An 18,552-nucleotide genomic window follows, 5' to 3' on the forward strand; every position below is an offset into this window, starting at 1 on the left:
TGAAGGCCTGGGCTCCTTAGATGATGCTACATACAGTACACATACAACATTGCAATATCTGAGTGATGACATTTGCTGTAGTTTTAATAGGGCTGGATTGGTTAAAAAAATCTGTTCTCTGATTCAAATCGATATAAACATTAGAGACAAATACACGGCAGACCCAGCTCCACTAAAGTCTTAAGGCAGATGTGTGGTTGCGTTTCAGATTTAAAAATCATGAAGACAACAAAGCGCTGGACAAAAGTGAAGACATATGCAAGATGTGCAAAAAAGAAGCCTTGTGTCTAAACTGTTGGTCAGGTTAAATTAAAAAGTGCATTAATGTAACTGCTTTGGGGCTCATTCTTAATGTAAACATCAATATTTTTAATAATTCACCAGGTTATAGACACAATTTACAGAATTAGTTCTCTGAGAATCTCATTCATGTCTGAGCAGAATTGGTATTGTAAATATTTCTAAATACAAAGATATTGATTCGAATTGAATCAAATCAGGACCTTGTGAATCAGAAATCAGTTCGGGAAGTCAGTGGTAATACCCAGCCCTATGGTTTTGTGTCTTTGAGGTTTTTTTTTTCCCTCAGCTGTGGGATGTGATAATCTTGTTTTCAGGCCTTGCTTGTTTCCTATTTTTGAAGTCATCAGCAATACAGCTCAGGACACTTGTGACATGACAACGGACATTGGACAAGGTGTAACGGGTTGCTGGGGCCTTGCTGTTTCATAAACGTCCAAAACTTTAGAGTAGAGGTCAGTTAACTATTTTGAATGAGGTGGTAGGAAGCCAAGTCCCAGTGCAGGGGAATCCTGGCTGAACCTACGATGTCCTGACGTGTTACTAGTGTCATTTTACTATCAGTCAGTCATTACCACATGAGAATGAGATATTAGTATAAATCCTGTAAACAAACAAGACTATTGCCAAGACAGTTGGCAGCTTCTACACAACAATTTACGTTGTGCTCCACTGGGCTCGACTTGGCAGGAAATCCATTAGACTGTTTGACGGCACAAAGGAGAGAGATGAAGCTGCTTTAACACAGCGATAAAATGAAGCTCTAAATGCTTCTGGAAATTGCAGAGTAAAATGGCTCATCTTAAAAACAGACAAGAACGTGTCACTGAAGAAATGCTGTGAGGGCAGAGAATAAGTGACAAAGTGGCTGCACGTCGTAGTTTCACACATATGTATCAGTATCTACAAAACACCAACATGCTGTGTTGATGAGTTGAGGGTTTGTGGGGTTAGAGATTTCATTCCTTCACTTACCAGAGACTTTGGGTTTGTCCGAACATGACGGGCTGGGTTTGGGCCCCTTGTTGCTAAACGACATGAAGAGGTGTTGACAGAACTCTTCAGGGAGTTCGCTCTCCAGGAACGTCTGCATGAAGACCTTAAAGCCCTCAAAGTCAATCTCCTAAAAAAAAATAACGAGACAGGAATAGAATATGTTGTTCGGTGAAGCTGCAGTGGTTGCCTGAAAGGCTTCAAGAAAATACAGATGATTTTCAATGTAGAGGGAGTATGTTTTTCTGTGATTTCTGCACTGAAAGATTTCTGAACTGTTGTTTGGGCTGTGGGCGGTGAAGACTTATTTTAGAGTAGTTTCTGCAGCTTGTAGCTTTGCATGTACTGTGGTCTTTATTACTCTCCTTTTTTCTAGCATGAAGGTTTTAGCTTATTTCCATCCTTTTGACTGTTTGGTTGGTTTGACTCAATCAATGAGCTGTCATGTGTGGACTGACACAAACGTGGACCTGTATGTTGTCGTGCACTGTGCTACATTTTGCTTGTGAAGACACTTACTACCAGTTCAATTAAGACACTTCAGATGAGTAATATTTTCCTGCAAGTGGCTGTGTGCCCTTTAGAAATTCCTTCAATTTTGTTTCCAGCCAAAAATATTTTTTATTATTTCTCCACTGCAGACTGACGGTGGAACTTCTCTACATGAGCACTCACCAAAACACACCAACAATAAATGAGAGAGAAGAAAAGAGAGCAGTTACCTGGGTGAGGATTTCCTGCTTCTATAACCCGCAGCAGTTTAGAAGGAAAGAAACCCAATATGTTCAAGGATGCATCATGCAGTTATTGAATTCAAAATGTGCTAAATGTCCAAAAAGGCACAACAAAGACATGATATTTGTGATATGAATAATGGATAGAAAATAGTGCACCTGTGAGTCAGTGTAGTGAAAACTATTGTATGTAGTGAAAAACACAATTATTCTCCACACCTCATCACTTTTACCCAGCAACTGTCAAAGCTGAATACAAAATTCAAGCCTTGAAATACTTTTATTATGGTGACATATCTGAATAAACTTTTCAGCTGCAGGGGTGTAGGTTTTTTTAAACATTTTTTTCATGCTAATATGGCAGCTCACAGTTCAGCTGTATGTATTTATTTATTTAAATATTTTAGAAAAAGTGTGAATGAAGCAGAGTGCAACATCTGTCAAACTGCTCTGCTAAATACTATTACCTCCAAATCATTTTATGTTTAATTGTCTGCAGTGCTGTGTTTAAAATCAAACTCTATTTATGGCAGATTTTTTTCATTCGTACAAAAGAAAAGCAAAGCAACAAAGACAGCAACCATTCCTCCAGAGACAACCACTGTTCAATTTTTGTCATTATGCAGATAACAGGTCTGTATGAAGACTGTTAGCACAGCTGGATTAAGCAGGCTTTAGACTGTCTGTTACAGTATAAACTGAACATACCTCCTCTGGATTGTATTTAGCCAACACACCATCTCCATGGAACTCCTGCAGCACATCCTTCAGCTTCTTGGTTGAGTCTGAGCAAAAACAGTGAGGACACGTTAGCTACTGTATTTCTGTGTTGTGTTCTGCTGTTAACATTTCAAAAACCTGGCTTCCTCTTCCAGTGAGTATTGATATTAAACATTCATCTACAATACTGTACCCAGCAAGCAATGCTAAGTGTGGAGACAATAAGGATTTAACAACAAATGCATCTTGTTACTGCAAATGATATTCTTGCACCCTCCCATTCAAGTTGGAGCTGTGAAAAAGTAGCCTGTACGTATGTGCTGATGAACCACAGCTAGGCCTATATGCTTCCCAGAGTCTTACTGAGGATACCAGGTTTGTTATTATTGTGCCTCTATAGAAACCAAATCGACAGACTGTATCTGGAAACCTGCACTGAAGCCGGAGACACTGCACATAAGTACTGGGCAGAAGGATAAACTGTTGTTCGTCAAGAAACCGTTCCAGATGAGAGGGGGATTCTCCTAATATTTGACATTTTTATATTTTTTGTTTATGTACAGGTTGAATTGAAGAGATATTTGTTTATATAGTGAGCTTTAGAGGTGTTGATCATCATATTCTCGTCTTTATGTCAACCTACACTAACCTCATCCTGATCATGCAGGTATGAGTGTGACATCAATCCTCAAAAAAGTTTTTTTTTTTTTTCAAAATGTTGACCTTTAAAGACACACAGTAAAATTACCAATGCCATGAACATGGCATCAATTATTCTGAAAGGGCAACAGCTAGCTAAGCTAGTTTTAGTTTCGACCTCAGGTTAGCAAAGTTAAACTGCATTTAAACCTGCATTACATTATTCTCTGTTTGACCACAACAGAAACCGCCAGCAAACACAACTACATTTATAAATATTTTATAATATTATCATATTTTAAGTTTATATAGTGAACTTGTTAGCAAACAGTAGCCTTACGTATCCGCCAGATACATTAGCACCAGCATTTATTTGTGGTCAGGTTTCTGGCCGACTTACAAATATAAGTCCGAGTGTGTTTAGCTGTTTTTGGTTTGCACCAACTCCACTAAAGACACAATAAAGATCAAAACATATAAAATACAAAAAATGCATGTAATTCAAGATCTATCTAACTAGTGCTATTTAAAGCAAAAGTGCTGTAGAACAAATGTAGACAACATATTAATTTGTGTTAGAAAGAGGCTGAAATTATGCGACTGCATTGGTGTGTTTTGTTTTTACTTGTTTCAAGAGTGTCACAGACAAAAATAACTTGAACAGAGTTGCTGTGATAATTACTGCGTGCAGCAGAGCGTTTATGAGCCCTACTGCTAAATCAATTTGCTGCGCCACAGATACCAGGTTCTAATGTTACTGAAGTTAATTAGAAGCACCATTTTATCACTGGAGGGCCTGGTTCATCTCTAAGTATAAGCCAATCCCTGCTCATCACAAATTACATTAAGATGCTTGTTTAAGTCGGTGCCTCATATTAGCTACCTTGTCTCCTAACTCCTAACAGGTTTGATCAGGCCCAAGAAAAAGAAAGGTGGACTTTTGGTTCCTCTCACTGATAGAATTATGTCAGTTTCTCGAGCAGTTCTGAGAATCGTTTTTAGAATAAAAACTCCCACCTGCCATTATGGAGCAGCCAGAAACCCTGAGGTAAAGCTCAGCACGTCACTGATTGATAATCAGCAGGTGTGTTGGGAGTTCAGCCTGGCAGGTAAGGACTGAGAGTGTGTTGCTCGATTTCTCTTGTCAAAAACTGCGAAAGCTGGTTAAGGTGTATCAGAAATTCTACAGTATGTGTTGTGCATGATTACATTAATTCATTAGCCTTTGGTTTTAATCAGATTTACAAGCCAAAATATCACAGCTTACACAGATCTTTCTGCCACTCGTTCAGTTAGTTAAAATACATGAGCATGAGAAAATGTCACAGAAAATGTAAGTATTAAAAAATGAATAATGGATGATATTCTCCATCTATTTAGATGTGCATTTGAACTCCTTTATACAGCGCCGTGTTTGTTGTTTCATTTTGTCGCCTCCTGCACTAATGGCTTTGGATCTTTGTTTTTGTCATGATGCATTTGTCTAGAAATAAATGCTTCACACTGGACTGAGTGTGTGTCATCATTACTGACCATCTTTAGCAGCACACCATCCACACAAAACCATTATGGAGCACAGTGATTATGTATACACTCATTGCCTGTCACATTCAGCAGGCACTGCTGAATGTATTTTCTCAATCAGGCTAATGATTTAACCATTGTGTGGCACACAGTAATCAGATGCGAATCTCATTTCATGTTTTTAGGTTTATAAACACATTGAAAATGTTTTTTGTTTTGTTTTTTTACCTTGAAAGGTAAAGGTTCTCCTTCTCTGAGGCAGAACTGTGCAACACTACGCACACCAGCAATTATATCACATAAAGACAACCTCTAATTGTTGTGAGTCAGATCTTAGGTGCCCGACTTGGTGCACAGCTATTAAAATGTTATAAAAGTGTGTGCTGCTCACTTTAATGAGAAGGAAGGGGGAAATGAAGTGGGGACGGGAGGAGGGAGAGATGAGGAGGGAAGGTGAGGCGATGTGATGCCCATTGTTGCGGCTCAGAGAATAGGATATTTTATAACCTGTAGCTGCACAGTGCACAAAGAGTCGCCCAGAGCTCATTGAAACATGATTATCCAAATCTGTCTAGCATGCACACATGCCTGCACGCACACATGCACACGCACACACACAGTAAGTCTCCTTAGTTTTCTCTCGCTGCTTTGCTTTTTTTCATTACGCTCTCTTGCTCTTTATTCCCACACAATTTTCATTTCAAGCTCACGTCGCTGAAACATGTTCTCGCTTGGCCACCCACAAAGCAAATATTTGCAAAACATGGAAACAACAACCAGAGCCCAACTGACTCTCGAGTGCAGCATCCGCCAGGAAAGAGCAAGGGAGTCCCTCAGAGTAAGGAACAATGTTGGCACCAGGCACAGAGCAATTAAAGGAAGAAATGTCATTACCAAGTGAAACACTGGTGCGAGAGATCCTGGGTGAAAAGCATTAATTATTGAGATTCATACTCAGTGTTCTGAATAGCAAATAAAAGAGACAAAGGCTGAAATGGCTTTAAGATGTCATGTTTTTGCTCTAAAAATAGCTGAAACATATTCAACAATGTGCACCCACTCTGCTATCGTACAAGGACAGCTGTCACAAAAAGCACTCTTAAAAAAAGTTGGACAACGAATGACTCTATTTCTTGTCCACAGTTAGTTTTATCGTTTGTCTTCCTTCGAACGATTTACTGGCGTCCAGAGCCGGTCCAGAACTATGTGTGGGTGGTGCACAGCATCCTGCAGTTAGCCTGCCAGGTATCGTCATATTTTCCGTCCCTGGTACCGTTTCAAATGATGAAATGTGTCAACATCTTGGAGTGTAACATAAACTCCAGGCATCCAGAGCACAGTCTGGTGAGCAGGGGAGCCATTTGTCGGGTTTTGCGAATGAATCATTCAGAGCTGAAACGGCAGCACACAGATTAAATGCTTGAGCAGCTTGAGCTTCCTGCATCAGCAGGACGAGCGGGCGTGCAGCCGGCGATTACAACGTCAAAATTTTATCATTAGAAGGAGGGATGTTCGAGATTAACCACAGTGAATTGAATTGCGCTGCGGTTTATAGCAGACACAGGAACACTCTTGTTATTGTTAACTCCGTGGTTTGATGCTATCAGAGAGAATTTGTGTTTGTGTGTGTCTCGGTGTGCAGGGGACTTGACCGTGAATTGCACATTTGTCTTCATGTGTGAGGAGGATGACCGAAGATATGAAAGCAGAAATCTGACTCATGCAAACTTTTTCAACAGGTCGAAGTGATGAAGTGAAAATTTACCTCAAGTCAAAACATTTTAGTGAACTGGGGGAAACTGCATAGACGCAACACAGACACAAGGTAATGAGGAGACGACATTTTGGACATTGTTTTGCTTTCTTACCCAGGGGCTGGTTTCATAACGTCAAACTTTCACTATAGCTTAGATATAACAAAAAGTCAGACTTCAGACAGACCTCTAACTTCACCCGTTGCACAAAGCACTTTAGTTCTTGACTATCTTAAGCTGAACTAGGGTACAATGCATTCTGGGTAGATTAAAACTTTTTTCAAAATAAAAAAAAATGGCTAACCGAGGAACCGCATCCAACCATTCAGCTCCATTTACTCCAGCAGAAAAAGGTTTGTCTTTTGGAGGAATTCAACAGTTGCAAGGACATTTTACTTTTAGTGAAGAGAGTAAGAGTAAAAAGAAAAATCAGATTTGGAAAAAATAAATAAATAAATAAAAATGCTGCATCTCTAAAAACTCTTTCCCTTTTCATTGCTCTCTCCATAACAATGTTAACAAACCATAAACTATGAGCCATGTTTTCCTGTTTTTTGGTGCTACTGGTCAGTGCAGGTGCCATTGATTGTTACCATGGTAACATTGGTCCTAGGCGTGATCAGTCTTTAGCTGTGTCCCAGTTCAGGGGCTCCTCCGTAGGCCAGACCAACTCATTTTGGTTCGGGCTTTGCGGCCTATGACGGCGAGGCTACGAAGGGTTCTCCAACCGGGTCCTGAACTGGAACACAGCTGTTGTTTTTGTGCAACAGTCTGACTTGTATTCAACTAATCTATGAGCAAAATTAAAACTGGTCTAACACTACAGAGCAGTCTAAAATACCTTTGTGAAACTAGGACCAGAACGTACTTGGATGAGAAGATATTGAATTTCATCTCAGTGTATTCTGTAGAGAGACAGGTCTAAGATGTGTTTAGCCAATTAGCTTCACACAAGCAACCAACCTTCACCAACAGAAAGAAATTCACCTCCTTACACCTCCCAAATTGTCTTATTTCCTTGTTTTAGCTTGTAAGCAAACAAGCTAACCACCAATACATCCAAACATTTGAAGGTGGAAACCTCATGATGACGACAGGACCTCTGGAGTCACTGTGCCCAGCGGTGGCTGATCTGTAATTAAAGCTTTACCTCAATACAAGAAACCACTTGTACAGCCAAAATATAACTGCTTTAGAGTTGTTAAAAGATACCTTTGATGTTGTTATGCTAGTATTTCTCCCCTACTTCCATTCTGTGATAAGATATGCTAAACATGTAATGAACCTACAGTATATCAACAGTGAACACACACAGATCAAACTGGTAGCAGTTTTCTTATTATCTTAATATTTCCTATTATCCTATTTCATGTTTTCAAGGAATATAAACTACATTGTGCTGTTTATTTGTCCCAACAGTGACAAAGTTATGAGAACATAATAACAAAACACCCTGACAACTGGTACAAGGGCAAAAGAACCTAACAGAGAGAATCCAGTAAAAGAAGCGTAGCTACAGTACATGTCTAATCTAATCTAACGTCTTTTATCCTACAAAAATATCTTTTATGGTAAAAAAACTGTGACAACTTTTCCTGTTTCACAGCTAGAAGGGCACTCGGAGACCGCAGACCTGCACCAATGCCAATGTTACCATACTGGTGTATGCTGTTTGCATATTAGTTCAGTACTTTTTTTTTCATAATAGTTTGGACTGTGGTATTACAGGTCCTGAAGAATACTGAAAACATCACCACAGCTGTATCAGTCTCACAGCCATGGCCACAGGGAGGAATGAAAGAACAGTAGGTAATGTTTCACTGTCAAATGTTATAATGGAGGACGTTCACCCAGACACCGACCTGCATAAATACCCTGAAGCTGATGAGTGTGAGGATTTATGCATCAACTACACTGATTTATGTGAGATGTCACACCAATAACAAACCAGTAAAATGTTTACCTTAAAATTTATTTTGATTTCCAACATTATAATTGATAAATCATGATGTTTTTTGCCCGTGTGGAGAAAGGGAGACTATCAATATATATATATATATATATATATATAAAAATATATAAATATAATGTATGATGGGCCTGGACTGACTTTGTGGTTGTCATTCATACCGGAGAGAAAATCCAAAATACAAGAGCACTGGTGAAAGCGATATGCTCTTAACATACCTGCAACTTACGATTATACCTGCTTGTGTAAGAGGCCAATTGAGAGGAAAAACTGCATTGATTTATATTTTGGCTACTTTAGGGCAGCACAAAAAGTTGTAAACAACAACACTGGTATCACCATATATAACTGTTAGCAAACAGCTGCCAATTAAGACAGAACATATCTGCTTTCTTTACAGCTCTGTCTGGTTTCAAATGAGTCCTTGGGGAAATATCTGGCGGGTAATGGTCCACTTTCTTCTTCAGCTAGTTGCTAACTAGGTGGGCAGATTGCATCTGTTTAGATGTGCAGCTTGGGCTCATAAGGATGCTGAACAGTAAACAGGCTGTGAAACCATAACAGTGATCATTTGATCGATTGTTAAAGGAGCTATTTGGAAATTTTGCTGTTGCTACTGCTGCATAGAGGCATTAGCATTAACAGCCATTAATCTACCTGTCAAACATTGTGATTTCATAATCAAACTTCATTCCTTTCAAAAGCAACCATTTTTTTGCTTCTATTTCTGTCACTTCTTTTCTTTGTATAAAGTTAGCATGCTTGCTAGCAAACCCAGGCCTGGTTAGCCCATCTTGTCACTTTCCGATACTGAGTCACTGTACCTTCCAGAAGTAGAGCTGCTCAAAGGATGTATTATAACCTCTTGTCTTGTAAATGCAACAATGGATATATATATATATATATATATATATATATATATATATAGCTTCTTTAACATAGAAATATTAGCCATGTTGGCCTATTAGCCAACATAATGAACACACAAAGTCTGTCACATTTGATCAGAGCCAAAACAGTCCGTTCCTAGTTAAAGACATCCCTGAGGTTAAGCACAGGCTGAAGATTAAGAAAGAAATGAGTTTTCCAATGTTAGCAGCAACTGTTGACTGGAGAATGAGCACCTATTTCGCTGCCTGAGGGTGTGATATGTCACTTGGAAAATGACTATTCACACAGAGAAGCCTCTAAAAAAACCAAACAAAAAAAAATTATCTCCTTATACACCATTAGACACAAACAGAAAGTACCTCTCCTACTCACACTGCGTGTATTCCTGTAGCAGGGCGAATTCAGCTGGGGTCAGTGTGACCCATTTGTCCTGGCTGCTCATTGTGTTCAAGCCTCGTCTCTTCGTCCGCAGATCATTCCCTGGGCAGCGACACACAGCGGGAGCGTCACACTAGAAAGCAACAATAGGCATCAGATCACCTGCCCCATTAACAGCTGCAGACATCTCTTTGTACTTAATGGCAGTGAAAATAATCAAGCGGGTTAAATGCACCGGCTATGTGGTTGACTTGACACAGAGCTGGAGAAGCTTGTTTGTAATGAGAGCCTGCAACCAAGCCAAACAACTGTATTGTAAAAGGGCAGAAATAGATTTATCAATACATACTGATATATCGAAATATCATTTTGTCTCACTTCCTATGACGCTGACATTTTGGACATGTGAGATTTCTGTTTTCTTGCCTCCCTGATTCTCTTTATGCAGCTGTCACCTCAACAATCAGCAGTGTGACAGCCAAAATATCCCTTTAAGCCTCTTCTGTCAAAGTTGGTGCAACGACATGACATTTCAGACATTTGGCAGCCAGGATGGGATGGAAAATTAATTGTTTAACACGAGCCAGAGTACAGAATCCATCATAATTAGATGCTGATGGAGACATTTCATAAACAGAAACATTTAAGTTTAGCACACATTTTAGGAAGCATAACAAATGACACTGGACTCTGCGTCTTTGGTGACCTATGTTCATGTTCCTATATTTGTATGTCCAGATTTCTATCCACCATTTTTAAATTTACTTCATTTCTCTAATAAACTGTCACACATTGCTCCAATGACAATTAAACCCACAATGCCCTCTTAAGCTACATAAGTCAAATTAAAAATGTTATTGCAACATCTGGAAAATGGAAATATTACCCATCATCCAGTTTCTTGTTGGTTTTTGAAGTCTAAAAGTGTTTGCACTTCTGCAACAATTGGTATATTCAGACCACAGGGGTATTACAAAATTATAAGAAATAAAATATGCATTGCATTTCTGAAAAGAAAAAAAAAACTGCAACACAAAAACATCTCTCTAACCTCAGTTCAGTGAAGCATCATAAAATATCTGTGGAAGAGAAAAAAAGCCTAATTTGGGCATTACAGGTATTCAAAACTGCGTTGGAGGTGCTTTTTTTAACAACCTTGCATCAGCCTCAATGGTTGTTATGAGGACAACAGGATCAAGTTCTAGCTAAATGGGCTTTTGTAGGCTGGTACTTATATTTTTGAACTGAGTCCAATATCCAGTGTTTCATTGGAGGTAAATTAGCAACAGTCGGTGTTTCTGCTCGAATTGCCGAGGGCTATTAAAACAGCATTTAAACCACCATGGTATACACAATATTTTAAAGTTTACAGCAGTTTTAAGGGGGAAAGATGCAGTTGGGAGAAGGAAAAACACAGAACATAAATCATATGAATAAAAAAAAAAGGCAAAATAAATAAATAAATTATTATTATTATAATAATTTCTTGTCAGGTTTTACAGCTTTGTATTATGAAGCTGTGACTCAGGAGGAACCTCCATCATATCAGATGATGGGTAATGTGCCTCGCTGGTATTTGATATTTCATAAAAGCCAAGTGTCAGCTGACATCTTGTACTGCCATGCTGATTTAAGATTTCAACACATACAATATATATTGTATGTCATTGTTAAGCTGCACTGTGTAGTACAACATCATGGTTCTGCTGTCACTTATGTGACCTTGCTCTTCCTCTTGCTTGTGTAGAATGAATATGCATGTGTTTGCATGTTTGTGTCGGTGTCACTCAGGCATTGGTGTGGGTGCTTGTATGTGTATTTGTACATGTGTGTGTGTGTTTGTGTATAATTGCCCCAATTAGTGGAAACTAAATCCTGGATCAACAGGTGTAGATGTTCATTCATGTGGAGATATGAATGTGTGTAACTAATAGACACTGATGTGCATTTAGTGAGGCATGAATTGTGTCTCATTTTGTTTTGGAAGTCAATAGTCCATGTATGTCTTCATACAAGTGTGTGTGTGTGTGTGTGTGTGTGTGTGTGTGTGTGTGTGTGTGTGTGTGTGTGTGTGTGTGTGTGTGTGTATCCTAGCATGAAATACATGTACAGAAAATTCCCCTGTGACACCACATTTTACCTTGAAGAACCCCTGCAAAAGGAGGCGATTTCGTAAACAAAACCTGTATGAATTATTAATAGAGCATCATTATTATTATATAGACCACACTTAAAAGGGAAAGCAACAGTCAACACAATGTGCAGCCACCAGTGTTGCTGTGTTAACACGCTGGCTGTGTGGGAATCAGCTTCCTTCGCATAAACTTTGATCTGCCTCTGGAGCTTAAACTAGAGACGTCTTATTTAATGTTTCACACACACAGCAAAAAAAAGGGCTGATGGAGACTCCTCTTATTTATCTCATCAATCTCCACTTAGTCAACACAGTGATACCATCATATAGTACCAATGTGTCAAGTCTATTCCTGCACTGGAATCATCTTCTGTCTCTTTCTGGTGTTGCCTAACTGCAGTGCATCCTCACAAAACACTGGGCTGGCATCCTGTCAACAATCACAATCCAGATCAGCTTCACTTTCCACCAGTGGTGCAGTGAGGAGATTCAACAGCCAGCGTGGATCCATGTGCAACACCCCACCGACAGAAGATCTGAGCCGAGATACCACCGGTGCCACAAACACGAGATGCAGCACATTAGTGGCCACTGCGACATCGAGCGCCACGAAATGAGATGAGATATCAACATGCCGCTCACCTGCTGCAGCGCTGGAGTTCACCACCAGGAGAGGGTGAGGGAGGAGTCCTCCAGGCAGATGTTTTCAGATGAAGCTTCTCACTCTCATTCCTGCCGTGTCCTCTCCTCTGGATCTTCTCTCAACTGCAAGGCAAGAGTGGGTGTTTGTAATTAGATGGAGCGTGAGATTGTGTGTATGTGTGTGAGGGAGAGGAGACGGAGGAGCAGCAGCAGCAGCAGCCCTCTCTGCTGCATGTCAGTGTATGAGTATGTGGATGGGGTAGTGTTTGTTTTTCTCTGACGGTGTCTGGTCAGAGCAGCATCGCTGGGGATGTAGAGTGGTGAGAGAGAGAGGGAGAGAGAGCAGGAGAGAGGGAGAGCACAATTACCCAACACTGCGCTGCCTGCAATGATCAGTTTCCATACTCCCGCTCGCTCACGTCACATCCCTCCATCCCTCCCCTCAGTCGCTCTGGTCCTCACCTTCCCCTCCCTTCCCTGAAAAACCCTGAGGTCCTATGCTCTCCTGCTCTTTCTCTGTCTTCCTCATCTCTCTCTCTCTCTCTCTACTACTCCACACCTCCCTCCTTCTTTCAAGACATCTCTACTCCAGTCACTGTGGCACGCATCAGCCGGCCACATTAGCATTCAACACGACAGACAGTAAATGCAGTAACCTGTGGGATATCTTCTCCAAAGGGCTGAGAGAAGGCGGGAAAAAGAGAGAAGGAAGAGAAGGTGGGGGCTGATGCAAACAGAGAGATGGAAACATGAGAAATGGGGACAAATAGAGAGAAAGAGGGGGAGGATGAAGATGATGCCGGGGAACAGGAGATGGAGGAGGATGGATACTTTCTCTGACCAATTTCTTCACAGAAACATGACATAGATTTTGACAGCAGTCATACAGTAAATGCACACTAATTAATGACAATACCTACTGTACATTATCATCAAAAATGAAACAAATGCGCAGACACCCTGCTCTAGATCTTTACAATAAAAAAAACAACTATAATTGAGTGTGAAATATATGTATTATATAGTGCCTTCAAAAATTCTGCAGTTGAATGAAAAAAGTAGTGTCCATTAGGTGGACAGAATCCAATGTCCAACAGTGCAAAATTACAGTTGTGTGGCCCAACATTTATTATGATGACACTAAATTGCGATGATTCATAAGTGCACTTTTCAGGGTCTGCAGTGAAGAGATGAAGGCAACAGAACCACCTGCCCTCTGATTGGACTCTGCTTTGTGGTTGGACTGTCATTGTCCAATCAGATTCAGGTGTGAAAACAGGTCAAAATTTGTACCCTCAGTGTCCCAGACTGCATTAGTTTTAGCAAGGTGTTTCTAATAAACTGCCGACTGAGTGCACATTTGTAATCATTAGTTGTACACACAGACTGCAAAGTGCCTGACTGGGATTTATTGAATGCTATTGGTGCAGTTCTACCTGGCAACAGTGTATATGCAAAAAAATACCAATGCATATACGCCTGGTATCATATTCTTATTATCACCATATTTATTTTTACCCCTCAGCTTCCCCCTTTTAAAAATGTTAAAGCAATAACATTTACTCAGAGTACATTTTAAGTGACACAGTTTGTACTTTTGAGAACATTTTTACTTCTACTCGAGTAAGAGTTAAGCAGCCCATTATGAGTCTGACAGTGTTAAAGGAGCACGATATTATACTAGTGTAGTACTATGCAATATCTTTGCATGGCAACTAGAATATGAATAGATCACATTTACTATAAATAAAAGGTTAATTGCAGATGTGAGATGCAAAGCAACCTCTAGTCTCCTGAATCAAAGTCAGATGCGCAACCCAGACCTCACCACCCTTTCTTTCCACCTACATAAATGATGTAAATCGTAAGATGTAGAATGGTCTGATGTGACTGTAAGTCCGTGAGATACTGAAGAGAGGGTATAATGAAGCATTTTGTGCATTTTCAAAATGTGGATTTTACTCTGTGGGATCCAGGTTGGTTTGACATTAGAAACATGATGATTAATTGTTTTACGAAAAATAAACCCCTGAAGACGATCTTTTAAAATAGTCACATCCCAAAGGATAAAATCACCAATTCTTCAGGTCCATTCTGTTTATGAATGAAGATTCAGCAGCTTGAGGCAAAATATGTTCATTAATATTCCAAACAGTGTCATTGACATTTCAGACATTCAGCTGACACTCCAATCCAGCAAGATGCACGATGAGTGTGCACGTCAAAATGAACTCGGAGTCTTGGGTGGCCTCACTGAAAGCAATCAATAGTAATGAAGCCAGAGCATTAACACATGAAATATAAAGCAATTTTTGCAGTTAGCACAGAATGGTCATACACTGTTACGAAAAAACATGAACAAGGATGAAAATGAGAATACATTAAAGAGATCAATAAAGCACAAAACAAATCAAACAATATTTATAACAGCAGAAGCATTTAAAACCATGTATGTATGTATGTATGTATGAACTACATATGCACATGAAGTATACAGTACATTAATTCTGATCACACATATATACACACACACACAATATATATATATAAAATCATATTATAATGGCAGTGACCCAAAAGAAAAAAGTTCAGTCGACCTAATAAAAGAGGTTCAGAATAATCTGCAACTTAAATATACATCATGGAAATATTTTTAAATGAATGTTTATGCAAAGTTGCAAAATGTTTGTGCAGAACATAACTGCAAAGTGTTTATTAACAGAGGATAGGGTGCAGAGATGAGTGGCTCTTGTTTTTCGCCTGTCCTAAGAGGCAGAACAGCATTCAAATAATAAAACTGGTTTACTCTGAGATAATTTGTGTTAGTTCTTGGAATGGAGACACAGCATGATCAGTAATTTACCACACTGAGTTCTGTACAACAATCCCTGTTCCCCTCCACTGTTGGGTTTGAGAGGTATAAATAATTCAGTGTTATCAGCATATAAATGGAGATTTATGGCATTCACACATATTAAGTCAACATGTAAACAGCAAATAGCAGTGGACCAAGTGTGGAACCTTGTGGCACTCCAAACATTACAATGGAGTGATTTGAAAGAACAGATTCTTTCTATGCATGGTGGTTTTTAAGTTAATCTTTATTATTAAATGTAACCAACACTGACTGCAGAAGGAGACAAAAATCTGGTGTCAAAGTCAGATGCTTTGCATGTCCATCCATCCACCCTGAACTACTAAAAATATTCATCAATTCTCACGAAACAGTTCAAAGAAGGTGATGTCCAAACTCGACTTGACTAGATGTTTCAGAAGTTATTCAGAATTTTCATCCATTCATTTTAAGCTGTTTAAACAAACTGATGCTGTAATTTTTTAGAACACAACACAAAACTATTAATGTTTTCACTTTTCTGGAGAAAATTGTTTCAAAACTAAATTAGTATTATGAGTGACTCTTGCGGCGAAATTGTGATTTTGTAGTATATAAGTAAAATTGACTGGACTTGTCTAACTCTGCAACAGCTATTGTCTAGAAGATCATGGGCCAGACATGTAACCTGGAGCTACTCCAGTATAAATGTCTAGCTTTGTGAAGCATAGCAAAATCCCTCTGCAGGAGACATAAAGGTTACTCAATAACAGCTTCTGCCCTGCTGTTCTGTCTTTCAGACAAGGCTATAAGAGGAAAAAGACTTGAGCTATGAGCATGCAGCTTCCAGGAACAAACCTAATATCTCCAATTCATTTACCAGCTCACCTTTAGATAACCTTTACAACCATGTCACCGTTTACGTAGCCTCCCACCCACAGGACCCAACGTATAATCTGACCCATCAGCCTCAGCATGGATCGAGTGTCATGAAAGATCTCCGAACAATGACCCAGATATGGGCAGTGCGTGGGGTGGGGGTGGCTGACCAGTGTGCCAATAACATTTGTGTTTTAGTGCTGCCTCCAGGCCGCCTGTGTAGGTCATGTGGGTGTTTACATTTGTGTCAGAGAGGCAGAAGCAGTTGAAGTATTGACATATCCTTCAGATGTGACTGTCAGTTGGTAACTACAGGGCATCTGCACCTCAGTAACAAGCAGCAAAAAAATTTAAATCATAAGTCCGTAAATAAATGTGGGAATTAAAATTATTCACCTGTTGTGGAGGAAATAAAATGGCCTGTGGTTCCGTATCGAGCTTAACCTTGATTTTGTTTTGTTTAAAACAGCATCAGCTCAATTTTTCTACTGCTTAGGGGCAGCAGAATAAGCTGTAAACACAATGTGAGCATGTTAGCAAACATTTGCTTCTTTACATGTCCAGCAGACACAGCCCAACATTAGCATTCATTTGGAGTTGTGTCTCTGTCCAGCTGATGGATGTAAGTTCAATATTCACTCTCCTCGTAGCTCAGGTTGGGTGATCAACAACTCCTGAGAGAAACATCTTGTTCTGTAGTTGTTAAATGCTCCGTTATGTTCATCAGCAAGTCGCTAACTGTGTTTGTCTGCCATTTGGAGCTGATTAGGTAGTTTACAGTGGGTTTATCAGCTGCTGTGGTGATGACAGCGGTAAGCTGTGATCACTCAAACCAAATCAATGAGCTGAAAGACAATAAAATGCTTCATAGAGCTGAGGGGGAGATGGGGAGTTGTGATAATTCTCGGTGGGTTTGTCATGACGAGCGACCCCTTTTACATTAAACATTTCATTTCATCTGTTGTTAATGTAAAATACTGAATAGTGCAGCTGTGTTGCACTGTTAAAAGTATAAATTAAATATCACTATTGAGCATAGAAGCTCAGTCTTAACTTTGACAACAGGATTTTTCAAAAACAAAAATCTCAAGGTCCACTTATGAATTATGCAACTGAGCAAACTCCATCTGCCGAGAAAGACTGAGCGATGGTTCAAAGACGATAGTGGATGTTCAGCTTTCTGGCACACAGTAGTCATAGTCGTAGTAGTACTTGTACCATGTTCCTGTTTGATCTGGTCTATCTCATTAGTGTGGGGTGTCAAGTACTGTATTTTTTATATATTTTATAGGAAAAAGTCCTCAAATTTGGATTAATTCTGTATCTTAAGTCCAATTTATATAATTAAACTGTAAACTTGTACATCTAAAATAACCTTTTCTCAGAGATTTGTAAGGATATTCTACCAATGTTGTGTAGTTAGTCAATTTCCTACAGCAATAAACACAGTATTTATATTTTCTCATAGGGTATTTTGTTTATTTCTGCAGTAAAGTCAAGTCATTGATTCATTTATTCTGTATCTCTTCTATCTGTTGCACACTAATTAACTGACCCTTGTACTACAGTTCTACATTTAGGCAATAAGGCACGACTCTCTCGTATCATCCAGGGTGTTAACATCTCAGATATTGATATCCTACAGCCTTCTGTAGTTCTGAGGGTTTTGTTGTAGACATGTTTCTAATTAAACCCAGGTGCTACAACTAGTTCTTGACATCCACAATGTATTGTGGCTGCACTCCATCTCATCAACAACAATAAAAACAACCCTCACAGATGTTTGTTTTGTCTTTTTACAGGATGTGCACTTGTGTTTAACATGCAGATGACACAAAAGATGCACGTCAGATGTGCCCGTCACTGCTGAGCGCGTCGGACTTTCATTAACTGGAGATCTCATGAGGTCATTATGCATGTGGGTCAGACACACTGGAGGCAGGGTTATAGTAGCCCACCCTGGCAGCTCATCAACATCACTCAGTGAATCAGTGAAAATCAAAATCTAATCCTTCTGACTCCATAAATAGAAATGTACAGTCAGTCTTCTGTAAGTCCTGCACTGTTTTCTTTTCACCAAGTTCTCTGATCTGTGGTCAGAAATAATCTTACTTACTCAGTTAAACCAATATAGTTATAGATTCCTTTTCTGGCTAAGCAGC

At 39.5% G+C, this 18,552-nt stretch overlaps 1 protein-coding gene across 3 annotated transcripts in view; it reads right to left on the reverse strand.

Annotated features, from left to right (window-relative positions):
* The window catches only part of dgkb (diacylglycerol kinase, beta), an 83,470-nt gene that overhangs the window by 57,170 nt on the left and 7,748 nt on the right, over positions 1-18,552 (reverse strand). For 2 of the 3 annotated variants that reach the window (XM_071470800.1, XM_071470799.1), the window contains 5 exons: positions 12,679-12,801; positions 9,897-10,035; positions 2,736-2,812; positions 2,016-2,036; positions 1,276-1,423 (listed from right to left, as the gene is read on the reverse strand). In XM_071470800.1, the coding sequence (XP_071326901.1) occupies positions 1,276-1,423; positions 2,016-2,036; positions 2,736-2,812; positions 9,897-9,966 (316 nt within the window). In that variant the 5' untranslated portion in view covers positions 9,967-10,035; positions 12,679-12,801. The remainder of the gene's footprint in view (positions 1-1,275; positions 1,424-2,015; positions 2,037-2,735; positions 2,813-9,896; positions 10,036-12,678; positions 12,802-18,552) is intronic. The other variant, XM_071470801.1, reaches the window with a different exon arrangement.

This window comes from Trachinotus anak, unplaced genomic scaffold (genome assembly GCF_046630095.1).
Source record: "Trachinotus anak isolate AG129_WGS33_773 ecotype Australia unplaced genomic scaffold, CSIRO_AGI_Tana_v1 ptg000032l, whole genome shotgun sequence".
In the NCBI taxonomy this organism is placed as follows: domain Eukaryota; kingdom Metazoa; phylum Chordata; class Actinopteri; order Carangiformes; family Carangidae; genus Trachinotus; species Trachinotus anak.